General features: G+C 45.4%; 1 protein-coding gene across 1 annotated transcript in view; it reads left to right on the top strand.

The window, feature by feature from the left end:
- Nucleotides 1-25,937, top strand: part of LOC124719722 (U4/U6 small nuclear ribonucleoprotein Prp31-like) — a 156,805-nt gene that overhangs the window by 49,116 nt on the left and 81,752 nt on the right. The window contains exons 2-3 of the mRNA XM_047244925.1: nt 5,629-5,986; nt 15,604-15,944. Coding sequence (XP_047100881.1) covers nt 5,629-5,986; nt 15,604-15,944 — 699 coding nt within the window. The remainder of the gene's footprint in view (nt 1-5,628; nt 5,987-15,603; nt 15,945-25,937) is intronic.

The following is a 25,937-nucleotide window of genomic DNA, read 5'->3' as shown; positions in this document are numbered from 1 at the left end:
CTTTCTCCAAGAGAAAAGACTCGCGAAGAATACTCCGTTCTGATCGGTCAGTTTTCTGTCAGGCCAATAGAAAAAAATTATTCTTCCGCGTTCGCCGCGGATTTCATGACTAACCAATCGACAAATAACACACTTTCGAGCTGTACTTTTTCCCGAAATAAATATTTAACATTCTGATATTTGGTTTATGCTTTACTTTATTAACTATTTTCGTCTGCAGTCGAATTAGCTTTCCTTTTACCATACACTTACTTAACAAAATTCCCCGTCGTCTGCATTCTTAAAACTTTCTCACACTAGTACGTACAGCGTTCATCAGTAGATCAATGATCTAAATATTTACTTTAGACCACATTCACGCGTCATTCACACTACTAAAAGTATATGCAAAACTGTACAAACATTAATAAATGAAAAAAGCCTTCAAGAAATAAACAGAACAACTCACGAAAACATTCTCTTGACCTGTTTCTTGAATGTGTCTGTGCAGTACTGTCGTCTGGCAGATGAAAATTAGAAGTACCTACTCGACTAAACCCGTTTCACACCACCTGTCACTGTGCACGCATGAGTCATTCTCCCGATACACGGGCTTTAGACAGGAGCGATATAGGGCGCCACGCCTCGATGGCAACTCACCACGAATTTCCAATTTTTCACGCAATTTCAATGAGCAACTTTCTCCTCCGAATGCGAAAATATTTTTTTGACGCCGACCTACCTAGGGAGAAACGATCATCATGATAAAAGAATCAGAGCTCGCACGGAAAGATGATATAGGTGTTTCTTTTGTTCCGCGCGCTGTTCCAGATTGGAATAATCGAGAATTGTGAAGGTGGCTCGATGCACCCTCCGCCAGGCACTTAAGGGGAGTTGGAACGCCCTATCCCGCTCATATAGAATCTATTACGAAACTTTTACAGGACATTAAACTGTTTCTGAGTCTGCTGAACTAGAATAATTGCATTTCAGCCACTGCTTTCGGAAATACAATTTTTTGATTACATGGTTAAAATTTTGTGTACTTTTTTGTACGTTCTCCTAAATAATTTTAATTATACATAACATTACGTTCTCCTTGTAATTCAGTAGACTCAGAATATGTATGTTATTACTCGCTGAAAGTTGTGGTTTCTGAGATTTAAGGAAAAATGTAACAGAAAAAGTAAATGTTCAGGAACGGATTTCAAAAAACTGTTCAAATGGCTCTGAGCACTATGGGACTTAACAGCTGTGGTCATCAGTCGCCTAGAACTTAGAACTACTTAAACCTAACTAACCTAAGGACATCACACACATCCATGCCCGAGGCAGGATTCGAACCTGCGACCGTAGCGGTCTCGCGGTTCCAGACTGTAGTGCCTAGAACCGCTCGGCCACACTGGCCGGCCTCAGAAAACTGTAACTTACTTAATATTTGCTTAATTTTTTTTAAATTTTCAGGCATTCAGAAGCACTCTGCTCCATACTGTATTTCATCCTCTTGATATTTCTCCAAATTTTTTCTTCTTTTCTTCTTTCTGGGCTCCTTAGTGGCCAACTGTGCCGCATACTCTGCTTTATCAATGCAGAGCTCGTCCATCCGTTCAAGTTCTCTGATGCAGTTTGCTCCAGGATTAATTCCATATGCTGTTGCACTTTCGCCCTACCAATGTCGCCATCATGAAAAGCAATAACAGCATCACTGACCCCCCACTGTAGTGTCTTCGTTCCAACAAAAACATTTTTTGGTAAACGCCTCCGTATAAGATTTTTGAACGACTCATTGGGATATTGAATCTGACCATGCAGACACTTCAGTAATTCAGGATTTGCCAGGTCTCTGTAAATAGGTTTTATGATATCCATGACTGCTGCTGGGATGGAATGTTTACGGCTGCTGTGCGGGATCCGCCGAGCGGTCTAGGACGCTGCAGTCATGGAGTGTGTGGCTGGTCCCGGCGGAGGTTCGAGTCCTCCCTCGGGCATGGGTGTGTGTGTTTGTCCTTGGGATAATTTAGGTTAAGTAGCGTATAAGCTTAGGGACTGATGGCCTTAGCAGTTAAGTCCCATGAGATTTCACACACATTAGAGCATTTAGTTTACGGCTGTATGAACTGTTTGAGTACTGGGCATTGCGGTAATTGCACCATGAATCAGGTCCAGCAGGGCAAAGGTGGTGTTCTGGTTTTTCATCAGTTGACAGTCTGTGGAAGAAGGTAGCCCATACTGTCTTTTTAACAAATCCTCAGCATTATTTCCAATGGCCATCCCATAATATTGCTGCAGTTCATCAATCATTTTTTCCGTCAACCTGCTTCTTATGGTTTTACCATCAGAAAGTTTCTTGTCTCTCAAACTTTGCTTCAACTTCCTCAACCTGGTGGTCATCCTCTCGTGGACATGACCTTTATAATACAGCACTCCTCACGCCTGTATATAAAAAATTCCCGATTTTATTAGAGCTTGAAGTCATGCGCGTAAAAGAATAACATTTTGAACCGGTGTAGATTATACAGGGTGGCACACGAAATGTGTTACCATTTTGTTTTTAAATATAAACTTTATTGTCGATACAATCTGAAAGGAACATATACTACAGTGAAGAGTCGTCCATGGAGATTTGTTCTAACTTAGCACATGCTCAATATGTCCACCATTTCATTTCCTAATTTCCTTCAAACGAACATTGAAGTTAGTATTACCCTACGGCACATGTCTTCCGTAATTTCACTGCAAGCTTGAAGAATAAGTGTTCTGAGCCCCATTAAATCACGTGGTCGTTTCGGGAAATTTTTCCTTTAGGTACCCCCAAAGAAAAAAGTCACACAGATTGAGGTCTGGACTATTGGGGAGCCAATTTTGTCCGTCATTGAAATGACCTGGAAACCTGAGTGATATGATCCGCATGTCGAAATGCTCGTGTAAAAACTCCAACACAATGTTTGCAGTATGTGGCCTTGCTCCACCTTGCACGAACGACTACGTGTTGAACGACAAGGCAGTAGCAAGAAGCTGTGGAATGAAGCTATTGCGAGGCATGCTCAAAACGCTCGCTGTTCACAGTTTCTTCAAAGAAAAAGGGTCCAATAACTCCATGAGTGGAAATTGCTGCCCACGCTGTAATCCTCGGAGCATAATCCATGAAGCACTTGTGGGTTTTCAGTGGCACAAAAGCGTACATTTTGTTTGTTAACCACACCGTCTAAATGAAAATGCGCCTCGTCTGAAAACTAAACGTTGTTGAGAGTTTCTTCCGTATCCTCCGCCGACTAAGCAAACAGTAGTCTCTGCTGCTTGTGTTCTTCAGTGAGCTTCTGTGCACAGGTCATCTTGTATGGGTACATATGGAGGTCACTTTTAAGCAGAGCATCTAGATATTCCCAGTTGCACTCTTGCCTTTCCACACGATTTCGCGGCACTTCTCTGTACAGCAACTCGTACCGCTTCAATATTCTCCGGCGAACAAACAGGCTTAGGCCGAGGTCGCTTCGCTTCCAATACTGATCCTTCCTGTACAAACTTATCGTACAACCTGTGGATGGTCTTCTTGGAAGGGACCCATCGTGTGTTAAACTGTTGTCGAAAACGCCTCTGGGTCACAACAAGGCTTTTCGTTTCACGAAAACGTAACACAATTGCCGATCGTTGCTGTGTCGTCAGTCTTCCATTGTGAGCCATTGCTGCTTACAAGTCTCCTAGCGGCAGTATCGTGAATTACATGTCATTTCGTAACTCATTTGTTTTTCAAGCTCTGCTGGTACTTCTGTAGAGATCTCATCGGGATATCTAATATGCGCCGTAAATTGCGAAAGAAGCAAATGGTAAGACATTTCGTGCGCCACTCTGTATTTAAAAGTATACAATGAAATAGTTCCCATGTGAGTATATATATATATATATATATATATATATATGTCTTACCATTTGCTTCTTTCGCAATTTACGGCGCATATTAGATATCCCGATGAGATCTCTACAGCAGTACCAGCAGAGCTTGAAAAACAAATGAGTTATATATATATATATATATATATATATATATATATATATATATATATATATATATGGTGAGTCACCTAACGTTACCGCTGGATATATTTCGTAAACCACATCAAATACTGACGAACCGATTCCACAGACCGAACGTGAGGAGAGGGGCTAGTGTAACTGGTTAATACAAACCATACAAAAATGCACGGAAGTATGTTTTTTAACACAAACCTACGTTTTTTTAAATGGAACCCCGTTAGTTTTCTTAGCACATCTGAACATATAAACAAATACGTAATCAGTGCCGTTTGTTGCATTGTAAAATGTTAATTACATCCGGAGACATTGTAACCTAAAATTGACGCTTGAGTACCACTCCTCCGCTGTTCGATCGTGTGTATCGGAGAGCACGGAATTACGTAGGGATCGAAATGGAACAGTGATGGACCTTAGGTACAGAAGAGACTGGAACAGCACATTACGTCCACATGCTAACACCTTTTTACTGGTCTTTTTCACTGACGCACATGTACATTACCATGAGGGGTGAGGTGTACGTACACACGTGGTTTCCTTTTTCAATTACGGAGTGGAATAGAGTGTGTCCCGACATGTCAGGCCAATAGATGTTCAATGTGGTGGCCATCATTTGCTGCACACAATTGCAATCTCTGGCGTAATGAATGTCGCACACGCCGCAGTACATCTGGTGTAATGTCGCCGCAGGCTGCCACAATACGTTGTTTCATATCCTCTGGGGTTGTAGGCACATGACGGTACACATTCTCCTTTAACGTACCCCACAGAAAGAAGTCCAGAGGTGTAAGATCAGGAGAACGGGCTGGCCAATTTATGCGTCCTCCACGTCCTATGAAACGCCCGTCGAACGTGTACCTCACCCCTCATGGTAATGTACACGTGCGTCAGTGAAAAAAACAATAAAAAGGTGTTAGCATGTGGACGTAATGTGCTGTTCCAGTCTCTTCTGTACGTAAGGTCCATCGCCGTTCCCTTTGGATCCCTACGTAATTCGGTGCTCTCCGATACACACGATCGAACAGCGGAGGAGTGGTACTCAAGCATCAAATTTAGGTTACAATATCTGCGGATGTAATTAACGTTTTACAATGCAACAAACGGCACTGATTACGTATTTGTTTATATGTTCAGATGCGCTAACAAAACTAACGGGGTTCCATTTAAAAAACGTAGGTATGTGTTAAAAAACATACTTCCGTGCATTTTTGTATGGTTTGTATTAACCAGTTACACTAGCCCCTCTCCTCACGTTCGGTCTGTGGAATCGGTTCGTCAGTATTTGATGTGGATTACGAAATATATCCAGCGGTAACGTTAGGTGACTCACCCTGTATATAATTGCGAATTTTATGAGATAAAAATCCGAAAACGTGAAAAAAATTATTTTTCCGTTCTAACTCCACTTAAGCGTTATTTGCAGAGTATCCATGCAGATGAAGATGTAGAAGAAGCAGTTGGCAACAGCTAGTAAAAAAAATAAATAATCTCTACCCGTGAGTAAGTTTGTGTGGAAGTCCTGTAGAGAGAGTGCTACTCGCACTTGTGCGGGTATTCCCCCTTTTTCGCTGACTGCGGTGGAAGCTCACTCGTGCACGCCTCCGGCCGACTGCCCCGCAGGTGGCGGGCGGGTGCGAGCAGCCGTCCACGGTGTGGGAGGCGAGCGCGGCGTGCAGCGACCTGGACGGCGACCTGGGCGCGGCGCACGCGCTGCTGCGCGCCCTCTACGGCCGGCGCTTCCCCGAGCTGGAGGCGCTCGTCCGGGCCGGCGCCGCCTACGCCGCCGTCGCCAGGCGCCTCGGCTGCGGCAGCGCCGGCGGGGGCGGCGCCGGCTACGGGGGCGTGGCGTTCGGGGGCGGGCTCGGGGGCGGCGCCGTCGCGGCCGCGCTGGCGCCGCTGCTGCCGCCGGCCTCCGTCATGGTGGTCTCGCTGGCCGCCGCCACCACCAGGGGACGCAGCCTCACCGAGCAGGAGCAAGGTACGCCGCCTACACTGCACGACAATATCCACAAACACCTCACATGTCCGTTTTTTCACAAAATTGAGTTTTTTTTCCGTTATTGAATTTCGATTCCGCCTGAAGGCGGCGGACTAGCAGCAGCTTAGTTCGCTGCCCTACAGCCTATAGACTTTTTAAAAACCTGGTCTCCCGGTAGCGTTCTCGCTTCCCGAGCACGGGGTCCCGGGTTCGATTCCCGGCGGTGTCAGGGATTTTTCCTGCCTCGAGATGACTGGGTGTTGTTGTGTCCTCTTCATCATCATCATTCATCCCCATTACGGTCGGAGGAAGGAATGGCAAACCACCTCTACTAGGACCTTGCCTAGTACGGCGGTGCGGGTCTCCCGCATCGTTCCCCTACGCTCCGTCACGGAGTATGGGACATCATCATCATCATCGAGAAGAAAGAAAACAATAAAAGCAGGCGATAAAATGGTGACTTAAATCGTAAAACGGCGGAAAATTGTGGAAAGGTAAAACGTAAAGCAAAGGGGTTGGCAATGCTAATAAAATACACAGGTATCAGACAATTAACACGGTAAACACACAATTAAAAGAAAACATGGCGACAGTCTGGTTTCTGTTCGCAACAGATAAAAAATCACACCCAGCGACAGTACGATGTCCGTTCGCAACACTTCCCAAAAGACACACAACACTGAACACTCACTGTAAAACACTGCACGTAAATGTCGGCACAAAGATGACACTCCCTAGCCAAGGGCAGATCAGGGAGGGGGGGAGGACCTGGATGAGGGGGAAAACAAGGAGAGAGGAGAGGAATAAACGAAAGGGGGGGGGGGGGAACCAAAGGTGGGAGAGGACTCATAAGGGGGGAGACGGGCAGGGCAGACGCGAGAGCGAATGAGAAAAGGCAGAGGAGGGAAATGCAAAAGGACTCTGGGGAGAGAAGGGGGGCAGAGAGAGGGTAGGTGGGAAAAAAAAGAGGATGGAAGGGGGGAAGAGGGACCCCAGGAAAAGGACAGAGGAAAGGAGGGGGAGTGAGGATCAGAGTTGATAGGAGGGGTAAATGGAAGGAGAGTTGATGGAAGCCACCTTGGGGAAGGAGATGAAGGGTGCAGAGATGGAGGGTAGGGGGGACACAACAGTGAACAAAATTCAGTTACCTAGGATTTTGTACTTTAAATGCATGAGCCACTCTGGAAATGAGATCTGTTAGAATAGTAACAGGCAAACACACCCACACATATATATATATATATATATATATATATATATATATATATATATATATATATATATATATGGTGAGTTACCTAACGTTACCGCTGGATGTATTTCGTAAACCACATCAAATACTAACGAATCGATTTCACAGACCGAACGTGAGGAGAGGGGCTAGTGTAATTGGTTAATACAAACCATAAAAAAATGCACGGAAGTACGTTTTTTAACACATACCTAGGTTTTTTTAAATGGAACCCACTTAGTTTTGTTAGCACATCTGAACATATAAACAAATACGTAATCAGTGTCGTTTGTTGCATTGTAAAATGTTAATTACATCCGGAGATATTGTAACCTAAAGTTGACGCTTGAATACCACTCCTCCGCTGTTCGATCGTGTGTATCGGAGAGCACCGAATTACGTAGGGATCCAAAGGGAACGGTGATGGACCCTAGGTACAGAAGAGACTGGAACAACACATTACGGCCACATACTAACACCTTTTTATTGATCTTTTTCACTGACGCACATGTACATTTCCATGAGGGGTGAGGTACACGTACATAAGTGGTTTCTGTTTCCAATCACGGTGTGGAATAGAGTGTGTCCCGACATGTCAGGCCAATAGATGTTCAATATGGTGGCCATCATTTGCTGCACACAATTCCAATCTGTGGCGTAATGAATGCCGTACACGCCGCAGTACATCTGGTGTTATGTCGCCGCAGGCTGCCACAATACGTTGTTTCATATCATCTGGGGTTGTAGGCACATCACGGTAACTCATTCTCCTTTAACTTACCCCACAGAAAGAAATCCAGAGGTGTAAGATCAGGAGAACGGGCTGGCCAATTTATGCGTCCTCCACGTCCTATGAAACGCCCGTCGAACGTGCATCTCACCCCTCATGGTATATATATATATTTATAGGGTGATCCATTGAAAGTCAATGGGCCAAATATCTCACGAAATAAGCGTCAAACGAAGAAACTACAACCAACGAAACTCATCTAGCTTGAAGGGGGAAACCAGATGGCGCTATGGCTGGCCCGCTAGATGGCGCTGCCATAGGTCAAACGGATATCAACTGCATTTTTTTAAACAGGAACCCCCATTTTTATTACAAATTCGTGTAGTAAGTAAAGAAATATGAATGTTTTAGTTGGACCACTTTTTTCGCTTTGCGATAGATGGCGCTGTAATAGTCACAAAGGTATAAATACGTGGTACACGTAACATTCCGCCAGTGCGGACGGTATTTGCTTCGTGATACATTACCCATGTTAAAATGGACCGTTCACCAATTGCGAAAAGGTCGATACCGTGTTGATGTATGGCTTTTGTGATCAAAATGCCCAACGGGCGTGTCCTATGTGTGCTGCTCGGTATCCTGGACGACATCATCCAAGTGTCCGGACCGTTCGCCGGATAGTTATGTTATTTAAGGAAACAGAAAGCGTTCATCCACATGTGAAACGTCAACCACGACCTGTAACATATGATGATGCTGTTGCGACTAATCCGCACATCAGTAGCAGACAAATTGCGCGACAATCGGGAATCCCAAAAACCTCGGTTTTGAGAATGCTACAACATCGATTGCACCCGTACCATAATTCTATGCACCAGGAATTGCATGGCGACGACTTAAAACGCCGTGTACAGTTCTGCTACTGGGCACAAGAGAAATTACGGGACGATGACAGATTTTTTTGCACGCGTTCTATTTAGCGACGAAGCGTCATTCACCGACAGCGGTAACGAAAACCGGCATATTATGCACTATTGGGCAACGGAAAATCCACGATGGCTGCGACAAGTGGAACATCAGCGACCTTGACAGGTTAATGTATGGTCCGGCATTATGGGAGGAAGGATAATTGGCTCCCATATTTTCGATGGCAATCTAAATGGTGCATTTATGCTGATTTCCTACGTAATGCAGGATTGCTGGCACATAGCTCGCGTGCGGTTGAAGCGGTATTGAATAGCATACTTCATGACAATCTTCATAGATCCATAATTAAAATGGACGACTTGGGACGTCAGCTGGTATAACATATGTTAAAAAATGACGTCATTCCTCCAGCTGTATTAAGGTGTTTATTTTATTGGCAACTAGTTTCCATGTTGTTAGAACATCATCTTCACGCCCGTACTTGTTGGCAGTAACCGTATGTGTCTAACACTAGTAGTCAGTGGTGAGATAGGTGTGTTCCACGCGGAACGCAGGTACTAACTGATCAGTTACTAGTGTTAGACACTAGTGTAGTAACTAGTGCGTGACACATACGGTTACTGACAACAAGTATAGGCCTGAAGATGATGTTGTATCAACATCGAAACTAGTTGCCAATAAAACCAACACCTTAATACAGCTGGAGGAATTACGTCACTTTTAACATATATTTCATGAAAGATATGAAGCTTATTGAGCATATATGGGATGCCTTGCAACGTGCTGTTGACAAGCGATCTGCACATCCTCGCATTCTTACGGATTTGAGGACAGCCCTGCAGGATTCATGGTGCCAGTTCCCTCCAGCACTACTTCAGACATTAGTCGAGTCCGTGCCACGTCGTGTTGCGGCACTCCTGTATGCTCGCGGGGGCCACACGCGGTATTAGGCACATGTACCAGTTTCTTGCCTCTTTAGTGTGTAATCCACACTCCTTTCAAATTCAGCATTACTCCAGGTCAGTCCAGCAAGAGAGGCTAGCTGTTATCAACAAGAGAAGATCGAGGAGGAACAGCAGTTTTCTGCTTAGCCTCCAATACCTCGGACCAAAGGATAGGTCCGTTTTCCTTGCGACCTCCGACCTGTGCCTTCGTGAGACTTCGATGGTTCATCTGAAGATGACTGGCAGGTGTCCAGTCGAAATATAGTTTTCACGACGACAGGCTGCAATCCTCAAACCTCTTCGAACAGCTCATAAAGCTTTGTAAATAAAGCGAACTTTAATAACGTTCTACATCGTTATTCTGCACATACACAATTTCTCAACATAGTCACAGCGCCGAGCAATAAATTTCCTCTCCAACGAGAGACCAGAGATTTAGTTGACAGAGCTCAATCTGACCTCTATTGCAGCGCATCATCATTATTTAAGCGATGTCCTGGAAGGTGTTCATAATGTTTTGGAAACACGTTACCTTTATTGCCATCGTTTTCTTCATCACGTGTATGAATAACCCAGTACCGGACCAAACTCCCCAGACAACGACATTATTAAGCATATCTGGGATGCCTAGTAACGTGCTGTACAGAAGAGATCTCCTCTCCCTCGTACTCTTACGGAGTTATGAACAGCTCTGAAGGATTCGTCGTGTCAAATCCCTCCAGCACTACTTCAGATATTAGTCGAGTCCATCCATGCCACATCGTGTTGCGGCACTTCTCTATGGTCGTGGGGGCCTACACGATATTAGGCAGGTGTACCAGTTTCAAAGCGTCAAACGAAAAAACTTCAAAGAACGAAATTTGTCTAGCATGAAGGGGGGAACCAGATGGCGCTATGGTTGGCCCGCTAGATGGCGCTGCCATAGGTCAAACGGATATCAACTACGTTTTTTTTTAAATAGGAACCTCCATTTTTATTACATACTCGTGTAGTACGTAAAGAAATATGAATGTTTTAGTTGGACCACTTATTTCGCTTTGTGATAGATGGCGCTGTAATAGTCACAAACATATGGCTCACAATTTTAGACGAACAGTTGGTAACAGGTAGGTTTTTCAAAGTAAAACATTTGAACATTTATTTCGGCTGTTCCACTGTGACACATATACCTTTGTGAACTTGTCATTTCTGAGAATGCATGCTGTTACAGCGTGATTACCTGTAAATAACACAATAATGCAATAAATGCTCAAAATGATGTCAATCAACGTCAATGCATTTGGTAATACATGTAACGACATACATTTTGTTGTAACATTGGTAGAACATTACGTAGGAATTCAGCATACATTGCACCATTTAGATTGGCATCGATAAAATGGGGGCCAATTATGCTTCCTCCCATAATGCCGCACCATACATTAACCCGCCAAAGTCGCTGATGTTCGACATGTCGCAGCCATCGTGGATTTCCCGTTGCCCAATAGTGCATATTATGCCGGTTTCCGTTACCGCTATTGGTGAATGACGCTTCGTCGCTAAATAGACCGCGTGCAAAAAATCTGTCATCGTCCCGTAATTTCTCTTGTGGCCAGTGGCGGAACTGTACACGACGTTCAGATTCGTCGCCTTGCAATTTCTGGTGCATAGAAATACGGTACGGGTGCAATCGATGTTGATGTAGAATTCTCAACACCAACGTTTTTGGAATTCCCGATTGTCGCGCAATTTGTATGCTACTGATGTGCGGATTAGCCGCGACAGCAGCTAAAACACCTACTTGGGCATCATCATTTGTTGCAGGCCGTGGTTGACGTTTCACAGATAGCTGAACGCTTCACGTTTCCTTAAATAACGTAACAATCCGGCGAACTGTCCGGACACTTCGATGATGTCGTCCAGAATACCGAGCAGCATACATAGCACACGCCCGTTGGGCATTTTGATCACAATAACCATACATCAACACGATATCGACCTATTCCGCAATTGGTAAACAGTCCATTTTAACACGGGTAATGTATCACGAAGCAAATACCGCCTACACTGGCGGAATGTTACGTGATACCACGTACTTACACGTTTGTGACTATTACAGCGCCATCTGTCACAAAGCGAAGAAAGTGGTCCAACTAAAACATTCATATTTCTTTATGTACTACACGAATAAGTAATGAAAATGGGGGTTCCTATTTAAAAAAAAACGCAGTCGATATCAGTTTGACTTATGGCAACGCCTTGTAGCGGGCCAAACGTAGCGCCATCTGGTTTCCCCCTTCAAGCTAGAGGAGTTTCGTTCTTTGTAGTTTTTTCGTTTGACGCTTGTTTCGTGAGATATTTGGCTCGGTCACTATCAATGGACCACCCTGTGTATATATGCTCGTAGCATCGCCACCGAACGTCGTCTGAATCTTCCGAATTGTTTCCATCTCGCTGTCGCAAAATTTGATGCAATAGCGTTTCTTTAGTCGTTCCGTCATTTCCCTAGCAATGATAAACCGACGCGAGCATTAGATACTACCTAACTCAACTCCAAGTTGCCAGCAACTGAGCAACTGACCCTATCGACAGGCGGGAAAAAATTCATGCATTCATATATGGGCGACAACCAGATGGAAACAATTCGGAAAATTCAGACAGTGTTCGGTGACGATGCTATGGGCATTACACAGATTAACCATAGAATACTGTTGGTAGTCGTTTCGACGAACACGTTCCCCTTCAGTAAGCCTCCCTCTTGTTGCGGTCGGCAGGGTTCGACGTCTCACAGTAGTGCCTGGGGGGTGGGGGTGGGGGTTGAGGATGGGTGAGTCCAGTTGGGTCTCTGATTCCGCCGGTGAAAGGGACCTACGCCGCTCTTCGCTGAGGTAAACCATATTTCGTCCCGAAGTTATAGCATCAAATCGGCGAAGGTATAGGTATACACGTAAATGTTGATTCGTCGTGTAGTGTTCAGGAACAAAATGGACTCGTCGATTCGACGAACGTTTAGTAATGAGCGGCCAATTTGCAGTAGGTATCTGGTTGAATGTTCGTTGCAAAGAACGTTTTTGTTTGAAGTGGGCTATGGCACCTATTCCATAACTTTCATTTTCTTTTTAGGTCCTATAGAAGTACCCAAAACTGATAGATGCAATGGAATCAGAGCTTTACATACTATCATCTGATGATTCTGACAGAGACTACATTATCAAAAGGAATATATTGTTTCCGATGGCACCATCCAGTCTGTATCAGATTTCGACGAAGAAATACGCAACGCAACGGTGACCCAAACTGACAAGGAAGCGTCTGTTGGGAAAAATAAGAAGAAGGCAAAACAGTCAACTGTTCGTCCTAAATATGTTGGCCTGTAAAATGTTCGGAACACATGCAACGAGAGTGGTTCACTGTTCACTGTAGAAGGGTTCCTCAGCACGACTTCCGAAACATCTTGGTGCCATCCAGATGGGAGCTAATGTCTAAGACAGCAATGGCCTGTCTCGGCTGAATTTCATGGTCTCCCTTGCATATGCCCTGTCGTGTTATGGTGAGGCATTGGCGTCGGATGTTGTCTTTCAGCATCCCTAGAGATGTCGGTCGATCACGATACACTTGCGACTTCAGGTAACCCCAAGGCCAATAATCGCACGGACTGAAGTCTGGGGACCTGGGAGGCCAAGCATGACGAAAGTGGCGGCTGAGCACACGATCGTCACGCGTCTATCAATATGGGGTGGAGCGCCATCCTGCATAAACATCGTCCGTTCCAGCAGGTGTTTATCAGCCAGGCTGGGGATGATGCGATTCTGTAACATCGGCGTACCTCTCACCCGTCACGGTAGCAGTTACAAAACCAGAATCACGCATTTCCTCGAAGAAAAAAGACCCGACAATGGTAGATGTCGTAAATCCAACCCATACCGTGACTTTCTCGTCGTGCAATGGAGTTTCCACGACAGTTCTAGGATTTTCGGTAGCCCAAATTCTGCAATTGTGGGCGTTGACAGACCCTCGGAGCGTGAAATGAGCTTCGTCCGCCATCTTTTGAAACGCCGACACCGCAAATGCCCTCCGCTTCACTAAATCGCCAGGTAACAGTTCATGATTCCGATGGGTTTTGTCCGGACAGCATCGGAGGGTACGCCTCAGCGCCAACCAAACAGTAGTGTATGGAATGCCGGTGCGACGTGCGACTGCACGAGCGCAGACTTCCCCGTGCATAGACGAACCTGCTACAGTCTCCATTTCTTCCTGAACTGTCTCAGCAGCATTACGCCTTGTGCTCAGTCGGCCACTACGGGGTCTATCGTCTTAACAACCCCTGGCTTCGAACTTCGAAATCATTCTCGCCACAGCTGCATTTGTCAACGGACCTTTACCCGTTCGATTCCCCTTCCTATAGCGATAGGATCGTAACGCTGAACTAGCACATTCCCCATTCTGATAATACAGCTTCACTACAAGCGCCTTTCCAGGTAACGTCAACATGCTGCGACTGCTGGCGCATCTGATTCTCTCTCTCATTACAGCTCCTTTTATACACGATTGTCATGCGCAGTCACTGACGTTTTGCTGTCCAGTGCCATCCGTCGGACATTTTGTGAAATTTTTTTTTTTTTTTTTTGTTTCTAATGAAACCCCATGTCATTCCAAGCATTTGTGTCAATTTTTACCTGTCTATCTACATTATTCCGTGGTTTATTAAGTTTTCAAATTTATACTGACTTTTTGATTACCCGGTAGAAAACGTGTTGAGGTTACAAACGTCTCTGAAAGGTGCCCGAAACAAAAGTAAGAGGAATTCCACCCCTCCTGCAGCAATTCCCAACGTAGGTCAAAGAGCCGCATCCCAAACCAGCCCTCTCGGCCTAAAAAACGCCGCATTCGCCGAGATTGTGCAACGTGTGATGCACCTGTGTATGGGGAACATCACAACACTGTGTGCAATAGGTGCCATCAACAATGTTCATAAAGCCTGAAGAAATTCACATTGTCGGGATGAGTTACTTGTCTCCCAGAATGTTTTTCCTTTGAGGTCGGTTTTGTACAGTTCCTCGGTAACATTTTCGATATGTAGCCATATTCATGTTGTATTCGTTTTTATGTCGGCCATTCTGATCATTTCACTGGATATACATGCTTTCTGTGTTTCCACATTTTTTATCAAGATTCTTCTTCTGTTCTTTGTTTAACTATTGTTTGTATTCAATTCTCTTGGCAACCCATCATTCAGATTATCATGCAATTGAATTGACCCCATTTTCTTTTGGATACTTATTCCGCAGTGTTTCCACTGGGTGAAAAATATGTATCAACGCCTTTTTGTCTGCAAACCTGTGCGGTCTGAGTTTTGTGATTTATTGCAATCGAAGAACCGTGTAAACCTTGAAATGTGTTTCTCTTACAGGCTTTATAATACTACCGTTGCGTCGCTTTTAACCACTTTACTGGCCAAACGTAGGTGCGGTAGTCAAGTCAACGAAGGTATAGTTATGGAAGGGTTTGAAATCGGTACAGTATTCTACGGTTAAGGAGTGGTACAACCGATTTAAAGACGCTACACGTCATTCAATTTTAACTGGGTATTTTAAGAGTGCGTGATAGGACTTGCAATATCCTATTCATATCTTTTTTGGTATCCGCAACAATGTCATAAGAAAATATGATACGGCGTATCCTAGCTCTGTTGGCTTTTTAGTTTCATTTTGTCTTCTGTTTTAGGATGTGGCTCTGCTTTGCTTGTCCGAAGTGGTAGTTAAAATTTTGTGACGGTGTGTTTGAGAAATGGACGCCGTGTGTGCAGAGTGCGTGACGGAGGTGCTGGACGCGGAGGCGGGAATGACGGCGGCGCGGGCGGTGCTGGGGGCGTACGTGGAGGCGCGCATGGCGGCCGCCGCCCCCGAGCTGGCGGCCGTTCTGGGGGCGGAGGCGGCGGCGCGCCTCGTGGCGGCTGCGGGCGGCCTGCACAAGCTGGCGCGCACGCCCGCCTGCAACGTGCTCGCGCTCGCCAAGGCCGCCGCCGCCGCCTCGGGGGTGGCGGGGGCGGCGGGGGCGGCGCGGCTGGGCGCGGGGCCGGGCGCCGCCGCCGCCAGCCTGCTCGCCTGCCCCACGCTCATGGATGCGCCGCTGCACCTGCGCAGGAAGGTAAGTCTTAACCCCGTCTCCTCCAAGCGAGAACTGTGGCTGTAGCACAATTGTGTAAGTCAGTATTCATCATGTGGTTTGCAGCTCTTGTAGTAGCTATGTTCACAGACAGCATTACCGACTTTCATGTTCTCCTGTCTTTTTTTTTTTTTACTTTATTGTTATTTTAATACCTGTACAAATCAGGTAGGCTGGCAGCAGCACACGACGCCGCTCTTCAGCCATAGTGTTTACAATAGTATAAGAACGGAGAATGATAATGAACACAGTGACGGGCAAAAGAGAGAGGTCACAGAGACACAAAAAACACGGAGTCGTTCACACGTGACGATAACAACACTGAAAACACGGCACGGCGCACAGAACACTGATGAATCCGACGGCACAAGTGAACGTAGTAGTGGGACGGCGGACACCAAAAACACTAAACGACGTCACACACACGAGACACAGAAGGCGATGATCTCCGGCGCGCGAATGTTCACTATGCGTGTGCGAGTCCGGGGACCTGCCAAGAGAGGAGGAGGAGGAAGGGGAGTGGGAGAGCGAGAGGGGAGAGCAGAGATGCCACGGGCAGGGGAGATAGGGGGGAGGGAGGAAGGGGGAGAGGAAGCCCGGGGGAAGAGGGTGGAGGGAGGGGACAGGGAAAAGGAAAAAGAAGGGAAGAGAAGAGAAGGGAGGGAGGGTGCCGAAAGGAAAGGACACCGGAAGTGGGGGGCGGGGCAGGGTCAAAGTTGATAGGAGGGGTAGATGGAGGGGACGAGGACATCATCAGGGAGAGGGAGCTGGCGGAAGCCACCGTGGGAGAGGGTAAGGAGGGTGGAGAGATGGAGACCGGGCGGGATGTGGGAATACAGGCGCGGCAGCGGGCGGGGGTGGGAGAGGATCGGGTATACGAGCGAGTGAGGAGGATCGAGTTTACGGGAGGTGTACAGGATCCGTATCCTTTCAAGGAAAAGGAGGAGGTGGGGGAAGGGTTCTCCTGTCACGCGAGCAACTGTTTTATAGAAGCCCAGGTACGCGTCAGCACCTTTCTGCCACAGTCTTTTATTCAGTTACGTAAAATGCAAACATTTTTTAACTATGCCATAAAACTGGGCAACTCTGTGACTGATCAGGAAAGTACTTGGGCTCGAACAAACATAAATACACCAAAATCGTGTGAGAAATAATGTAAAGGTCTCTTATTGCACTAGTGATACTCCCGCATCTGCAAATCTCTGCAGTCGTCCGTTAGAGGCCTCTGCGTATGCCGTGCCGCACTGCACACTGACCTGCCGGTACGCCAGTCGGGACCAGTAGGGACGGTGCAGTGTGCCTCTGAAATTGCGTTTTGTCACATTATTTGTGGTGTAGAAAACGAATCATTCTCATGTTTTCTGGTATCTATTATATTGCAGAAATATGAGCATAAGTTAGAAACAGATACTGTTGTAACACTAACACATGATGATGATGATAGGGATGACAATGACGAACAACTCATTGCAAACGGTAGTGCTACGGCGAGTGCGGGAAGAGGCGATGGAAGCAGTGACAGTGAATACCGACCATCTCCCGAGAAGAAGGTTAAAGTTGCAAGTATCATCACGGCGTTTGATGACAACACACTGGAGAACATGTACGACGATTATTACGTAAGAGGTTTCGACTCATACGACAAGCTTCTCAAAAGATACCCTAAACTGAACTCTAAAAGAAATATTAAAAACATACTGGATTACTTGGCAAAGAAAAGAGAAGGAAATACAGTTTTCAAAGGAAATCGTACACTGCTGTTCAAGACCATCGAGGAGCGTGTAATGGCGAAATTCGATGAAGCGCGAGAATGCGGTTCCGCCGTTCATTATTGGCATTTACAACATTGGGCTTTGGACGTTGCCAGAAATCTCGGGTGTACAAACTTTACAGCTTCACTAGGATTTATTACTAATTTGAAAAAGGAGTTTAGGATAATATCACGCTGTATCACTATGCTCCAAGCACGAAAAGATAAGGATGACGAAGAAGAGCTGATTGAAAGAGTTCAAACGTTTGTTGCTGACGTCAATGAGCACATCACGAGAGAAAACATCGATATTAGTTCTGTATGGAACTGTGATCAGAGTCAGTTCAACTATGAACTTTCATGTGACAGGACACTATCCATGAAAGGGGAGAGAAACACTGTCACGATGTTGCAATCAGTTAGCTGTGCAACACACAGTTACACGATCGATGTTGCTATATCGATGGACGGACGATTGGCAGACAAACTCTATATTTGCTTCCAAGAATCCAGTGGAAAGTTTGGACCCCTCGTGTCAAGGGAAATAGAAACGCGGTGCCCTCCAAATGTCGTCGTCGATGCAAGTGTGAGTGGGAAGATGACGAAACAACATCTGAAGACGTTTTTTCGGTCAGTTTTGAACCCACATTTTTCAGGAAAGTCATTAGTACTTTGTGACGACTCCTGGTCTGGACATAACGACGAACGAGTACTACTGGAAGCATCTGGCGGAAGACATGTAGATTTAAAAATCATTCCGCCTAAAACTACAAAATATGCACAACCTCTGGATGTGTATTTCTTCAGGCAATATAAAATATATGCCAAGAGAATAACAGACTTCATTAAACTACGTCACAGTAATTTGCAGCCGAAATTGCACGACAGATTCTTTATCACGAATATGCATTCTGTCATTTACAATCAGTTATCTGCGGGAATATACAGACCAATGCTTCGTTACGCGTGGCAGAACGCTGGCTACGATATTGGAGAACCAGTGGACAACTTCAAAAGTGCCATTGACGTGGCGTTCAACACTGATATTATAGAATGTGCAAATAGGCCATGCGATCAACTTGCTGCGTTTTGCAGTTATTCGTACGGCTCGGAGCATTTTATTGACATTGAACATTTTACATTTATAGTTAAGATTGCTGCATTGCGTATGCCGTCTACAATTACATCTGCAGTGATATCTAGAGCATGATTGCAGAGTTTTGCATAAAAACGACACCCACTAGCGCATTCAGAGGTACATAATGGTCCTGTAACCAAACGTTCATACAGATCTGTTTGTTCGAACCCAAGTACTTTCCTGGTGAGATATACTTCGTGACAACAACACTTTTCAGCAGTTTATTCTTAAATATTGTAACCAAGGTCGACATGCAAGATACAGAGTGTTCGTTTTAAATAAGACAACTAAATATGTGGAGGACGACGCATCACTACAAAAAAAAAAAAAAAGTTCAAGAAAAGTTGATATCAATAAAGTGGACATTTGCCTATGTTACAACTGGCTAAATCCTTACCCCTCCTGCGTGGAAGGGGGCAACTTTGTACTTTCAAAACGAATCCCTCCAATTTTTACTGCATGTTCAGATTCTTCGCCAAAAAATACGTATGGTGTACTCAAACCATTGTTTACCATTCGTGGTGAATGGCACTGTACCCAACAAACACCAGGTGTGCATGTTTTTGAAATTAAGAAGTGACGCATATGATTCTACACTTCATTTATGATGTCAATGTAAACCATTGTTTTCTAACAGTTGATATTGGTGTTAAAATGCTCTTGAGTATTACAAATGTTAGCCCGCCAGTTAGCCGAGTGGTCTAACGTACGGCTTTCCGGAGTGGAAGGAGTGCCTGGCCCCGGCATGAATCCATCCACACTAGGTTCAGTGAGCCGCCCTTTCTGTAGATGGATTTTAGGCGGTTTTCCATCGCCTCGGTGAATGCCGGCTGGCTCCCCTTATTCCGCCTCAGCTGCACTATGTCGACGATTGCTACGCAAACAAGTTCTCCACATACGCGTACACCACCATTACTATACCACGCAAACATAGGGGTTACACTTGTCTGGTGTGAGACGTTCCCTGAGGGGGTCCACCAGGGGCCGAACCGCACAGTAAACCTGGGCTTGGTGTGGGGCGGCAGAGGGGTGTAGTGGACTGCGGTAGCAGTCATGGGGTTGTGGACCACTGCGGCTGCGGTGGGGATGGAGCCTCTCCGTCGTTTCTAGGTCCCTGGTTAACGTACAATACAATTACAAATGTTCTTGTACAGTACAAATAATATGGCGAGACATGGACTTTTGCAGCAAATAAGCTATTTGTAGGGTAATGTAGTTTCCTATTCCCTCAGAGCTGATTGTGATGAGTCCCAAGACATCGGAAAGCCTGATTTCGGTTGGCGCCCTGCTATCCCGCCATTAGGGTGACTGATTTGGGTGTGTGTTTCCATCCAACTGTTGTAACTTACGCGATGTCTGCTATGCAGCTACTGGCTGAATACAACTCACAACCACTGTAATAACCTATCCAAGAAGTGTTAGTGACTGGCACACCTGCCATGGACACTCACCAGAATCAAGCACTCCAACGGTGAGAGGCAAGGGGACTCCCCAGAATCAAGCAGTCTGATGGTGAAAGGCAAGCAGGGCGCATCAAAATCGAGCACCTTAATGGCGAGAGGCAAGGGGACTCACTGAAACCAGGCAACATCATGGTGAGAGGCAAGGGGACTCACTGAAATCAAGCACCCCATTGGAGAGAGGCAAAGGGGCCCACCAAAATTAAGAACGCGAATGGTGAGAGGTAAGATGACTCACTGAAATCCAGCACCCCAATGGTGAGAAGCAAGGGAACTCATCAAAATCAAGCTCCCAGATAATGGGAGGCAATGCGGCTCAGTGAAATCACACACCTTAATGGTGAGAGGAAAGGGGACACCAAAATCAAGGGATTCGATGGTGAGAGTCAATGGGTTGCACCAAAATCAAGCACCCCAATCATGAGAAGCAAGGGGACTCACCAAAATCAAGCACCCCAATGGTGAGAGGCAAGGTCTCACCAAAATGAAGCAGCACATTGCTGAGAAGCAAGGGCACTCACCAAAATCAAGCAACCTGATGGTGAGAGGCAAGGGGACTCAACGAAATAAAGCATCACATTGGTAAGAGGTAATGGGACTCTCCAAAATCAAGCATCCCAATGGTGAGAGACAAGGGAACTCATCAAAATCAAGCACCCAAATGACAAGAGGAAAGGGGGCTCACCAAAATCAAGCAACCTGATGGTGAGAGGCAAGGGGACTCATCGAAATCAAGCACCCCAATGGTGAAAAGCGAGGGAACTCACCGAAATGAAGCAATGCGATGGTGAGAGGCAATGGGACTTACCAAAATTAAGCACCCCCATGGCTAGAGGCAGGGGTAAAATATAGGGAGCGAAAGGCTATTTACAATTTGTATAGAAACCAAATGGCAGTTATAAGAGTTGAGGGGCATGAAAGGGAAGCAGTGGTTGGGAAGGGAGTGAGACAGGGTTGTAGCCTATCCCCGATGTTATTCAATCTGTATATTGAGCAAGCAGTGAAGGAAACAAAAGAAAACTTCGGAGTAGGTATTAAAATCCATGGAGAAGAAATAAAAACTTTGAGGTTCGCCGATGACGTTGTAATTCTGTCAGAGACAGACTTGGAAGAGCAGTTGAACGGAATGGACAGTGTCTTGAAAGGAGGATATAAAATGAACATCAACAAAAGCGAAACGAGGATAATGGAATGTAGTCGAATTAAGTCGGGTGATGTTGAGCGTATTAGATTAGGAAATGAGACACTTAAAGTAGTAAAGGAGTTTTGCTATTTGGGGAGCAAAATAACTGATGATGGTCGAAGTAGAGAGGATATAAAATGTAGACTGGCAATGGGAAGGAAAGCGTTTCTGAAGAAGTGAAATTTGTTAACATCGAGTATAGATTTAAGTGTCAGGAAGTCGTTTCTGAAAGTATTTGTATGGAGTGTAGCCATGTATGGAAGTGAAACATGGACGATAAATAGTTTAGACGAGAAGAGAATAGAAGCTTTCGAAATGTGGTGCTACAGAAGAATGCTGAAGATCACATGGGTAGATCACATAACTAATGAGTAGGTGTTGAATAGGATTGAGGAGAAGAGAAGTTTGTGGTACAACTTGACTAGAAGAAGGGATCGGTTGGTAGGACATGTTCTGAGGCATCAAGGAATCACCAATTTAGTATTGGAGGGCAGCGTGGAGGGTAAAAATCGTAGAGGGAGACCAAGAGATAAATACACCAAGCAGATTCAGAAGGATGTAGGTTGCAGTAGGTACTGGAAGATGAAGCAGCTTGCACATGATAGAGTAGCATGGAGAGCTGCATCAAACCAGTCTCAGGACTGAAGACCACAACAACAACAACATGGCTAGAGGCAAGGTGACTCACTGAAATAAAAAAAGTGGTTCAAATGGCACTGAGCACTATGGGACTTAACAGCTGCGGTCATCAGTCCCCTAGAACTTAGAACTACTTAAACCTAACTAACCTAAGGACATCACACACATCCATGCCCGAGGCAGGATTCGAACCTGCGACCATAGCAGTCACGCGGTTCCGGACTGAGCACCTAGAACCACGAGACCACCGCGGCCGGCTCACTGAAGTCAAGCACCGCAATGGTGAGAGGCAAGGGAACTCATCAAAACCAAGCACCCAAATGACGAGAGGCAAGGGGGCTCATTGAAATCAAGCACCTTAATGGTGAGAGGAAAGGGGACTCACCAAAATCAAGCAACCTGATGGTGAGAGGCAAGGGGACTCAACGAAATAAAGCATCACATTCGCAAGAAGTAATGGGACTCTCAAAAATCAAGCATCCCAATGGTGAGAGACAAGGGAACTCATCAAAATCAAGCACCCAAATGACAAGAGGAAATGGGACTCACCAAAACCAAGCAACCCGACGCTGAGAGGCAATGTGACTCACCGAAATGAAGCACCCCATTGGTGACATGCAAGGGGCTCACTGAAATCAAGCACCCCTTTGGTAAGAGGTAATGGGACTCACCAAAATCAAGCAAGCCTATGGTGAGAAGCAAGGGAACTCTCCAAAATCAAGCACCCCCAATTTTTGAGAGACAAGGGGACTCACTGAAACCACGCAACCCAGTGGTGGGAGGCAAATGGACCTACTGAAATCAAGCAGCCCATTGGTGAGACGCAAGGAGACTCACCGAAATCAAGCATCCCAATGGGAACATAACAATATTGCATATACGTCGTTTTTCCTGCATGATGCTGACCGTAATTTCTAACCAGATATTGAAATAGCTAACCATTTTGTACTCTACTACCAAATTTGCAACACGAAAGTAAATTGCAAACATCAGTACCAACCATCTGAACACTAAAGTTTACATTTTCATTGTAAATGAAATGAAGAATGAAATTCGTCAGTCTTTAGTTCCAAAAGCGGGCACACTTGATATTGGTCGATTCAGCGCCGTCTACCATGAATAGAAGAGGGTGGAGGGAGGGGACAGGGAAAAGGAAAAAGAAGGGAAGAGAAGAGAAGGGAGGGAGGGTGCCGAAAGGAAAGGACACCGGAAGTGGGGGGCGGGGCAGGGTCAAAGTTGATAGGAGGGATAGATGGAGGGGACGAGGACATCATCAGGGAGAGGGAGCTGGCGGAAGCCACCGTGGGAGAGGGTAAGGAGGGTGGAGAGATGGAGACCGGGCGGGATGTGGGAATACAGGCGCGGCAGCGGGCGGGGGTGGGAGAGGATCGGGTATACGAGCGAGTGAGGAGGATCAAGTTTACGGGAGGTGTACAGGATTCGTATCCTTTCAAGGAAAAGGAGGAGGTGGGGGAAGGGCTCTCCTGTCACGCGAGCAACTGTTTTATAGAAGCCCAGGTACACGTCAGCACCTTTCTGCCACAGTCTTTTATTCAGTTACGTAAAATGCAAACATTTTTTAACTATGCCATAAAACTGGGCAACTCTGTGACTGATCAAGAAAGTACTTGGGCTCGAACAAACATAAATACACCAAAATCGTGTGAGAAATAATGTAAAGGTCTCTTATTGCACTAGTGATACTCCCGCATCTGCAAATCTCTGCAGTCGTCCGTTAGAGGCCTCTGCGTATGCCGTGCCGCACTGCACACTGACCTGCCGGTACGCCAGTCGGGACCAGTAGGGACGGTGCAGTGTGCCTCTGAAATTGCGTTTTGTCACATTATTTGTGGTGTAGAAAACGAATCATTCTCATGTTTTCTGGTATCTATTATAGTGCAGAAATATGAGCATAAGTTAGAAACAGATACTGTTGTAACACTAACATATGATGATGATGATAGGGATGACAATGACGAACAACTCATTGCAAACGGTAGTGCTACGGCGAGTGCGGGAAGAGGCGATGGAAGCAGTGACAGTGAATACCGACCATCTCCCGAGAAGAAGGTTAAAGTTGCAAGTATCATCATGGCGTTTGATGACAACACACTGGAGAACATGTACGACGATTATTACGTAAGAGGTTTCGACTCATACGACAAGCTTCTCAAAAGATACCCTAAACTGAACTCTAAAAGAAATATTAAAAACATACTGGATTACTTGGCAAAGAAAAGAGAAGGAAATACAGTTTTCAAAGGAAATCGTACACTGCTGTTCAAGACCATCGAGGAGCGTGTAATGGCGAAATTCGATGAAGCGCGAGAATGCGGTTCCGCCGTTCATTATTGGCATTTACAACATTGGGCTTTGGACGTTGCCAGAAATCTCGGGTGTACAAACTTTACAGCTTCACTAGGATTTATTACTAATTTGAAAAAGGAGTTTAGGATAATATCACGCTGTATCACTATGCTCCAAGCACGAAAAGATAAGGATGACGAAGAAGAGCTGATTGAAAGAGTTCAAACGTTTGTTGCTGACGTCAATGAGCACATCACGAGAGAAAACATCGATATTAGTTCTGTATGGAACTGTGATCAGAGTCAGTTCAACTATGAACTTTCATGTGACAGGACACTATCCATGAAAGGGGAGAGAAACACTGTCACGATGTTGCAATCAGTTAGCTGTGCAACACACAGTTACACGATCGATGTTGCTATATCGATGGACGGACGATTGGCAGACAAACTCTATATTTGCTTCCAAGAATCCAGTGGAAAGTTTGGACCCCTCGTGTCAAGGGAAATAGAAACGCGGTGCCCTCCAAATGTCGTCGTCGATGCAAGTGTGAGTGGGAAGATGACGAAACAACATCTGAAGACGTTTTTTCGGTCAGTTTTGAACCCACATTTTTCAGGAAAGTCATTAGTACTTTGTGACGACTCCTGGTCTGGACATAACGACGAACGAGTACTACTGGAAGCATCTGGCGGAAGACATGTAGATTTAAAAATCATTCCGCCTAAAACTACAAAATATGCACAACCTCTGGATGTGTATTTCTTCAGGCAATATAAAATATATGCCAAGAGAATAACAGACTTCATTAAACTACGTCACAGTAATTTGCAGCCGAAATTGCACGACAGATTCTTTATCACGAATATGCATTCTGTCATTTACAATCAGTTATCTGCGGGAATATACAGACCAATGCTTCGTTACGCGTGGCAGAACGCTGGCTACGATATTGGAGAACCAGTGGACAACTTCAAAAGTGCCATTGACGTGGCGTTCAACACTGATATTATAGAATGTGCAAATAGGCCATGCGATCAACTTGCTGCGTTTTGCAGTTATTCGTACGGCTCGGAGCATTTTATTGACATTGAACATTTTACATTTATAGTTAAGATTGCTGCATTGCGTATGCCGTCTACAATTGCATCTGCAGTGATATCTAGAGCATGATTGCAGAGTTTTGCATAAAAACGACACCCACTAGCGCATTCAGAGGTACATAATGGTCCTGTAACCAAACGTTCATACAGATCTGTTTGTTCGAACCCAAGTACTTTCCTGGTGAGATATACTTCGTGACAACAACACTTTTCAGCAGTTTATTCTTAAATATTGTAACCAAGGTCGACATGCAAGATACAGAGTGTTCGTTTTAAATAAGACAACTAAATATGTCGAGGACGACGCATCACTACAAAAAAAAAAAAAAGTTCAAGAAAAGTTGATATCAATAAAGTGGACATTTGCCTATGTTACAACTGGCTAAATCCTTACC

This window comes from Schistocerca piceifrons, chromosome 11 (genome assembly GCF_021461385.2).
Source record: "Schistocerca piceifrons isolate TAMUIC-IGC-003096 chromosome 11, iqSchPice1.1, whole genome shotgun sequence".
Lineage (NCBI taxonomy): Eukaryota > Metazoa > Arthropoda > Insecta > Orthoptera > Acrididae > Schistocerca > Schistocerca piceifrons.
The sequence above is the reverse complement of the archived record's forward strand: the minus strand, read 5'-3'. Positions and strand labels throughout refer to the sequence as shown.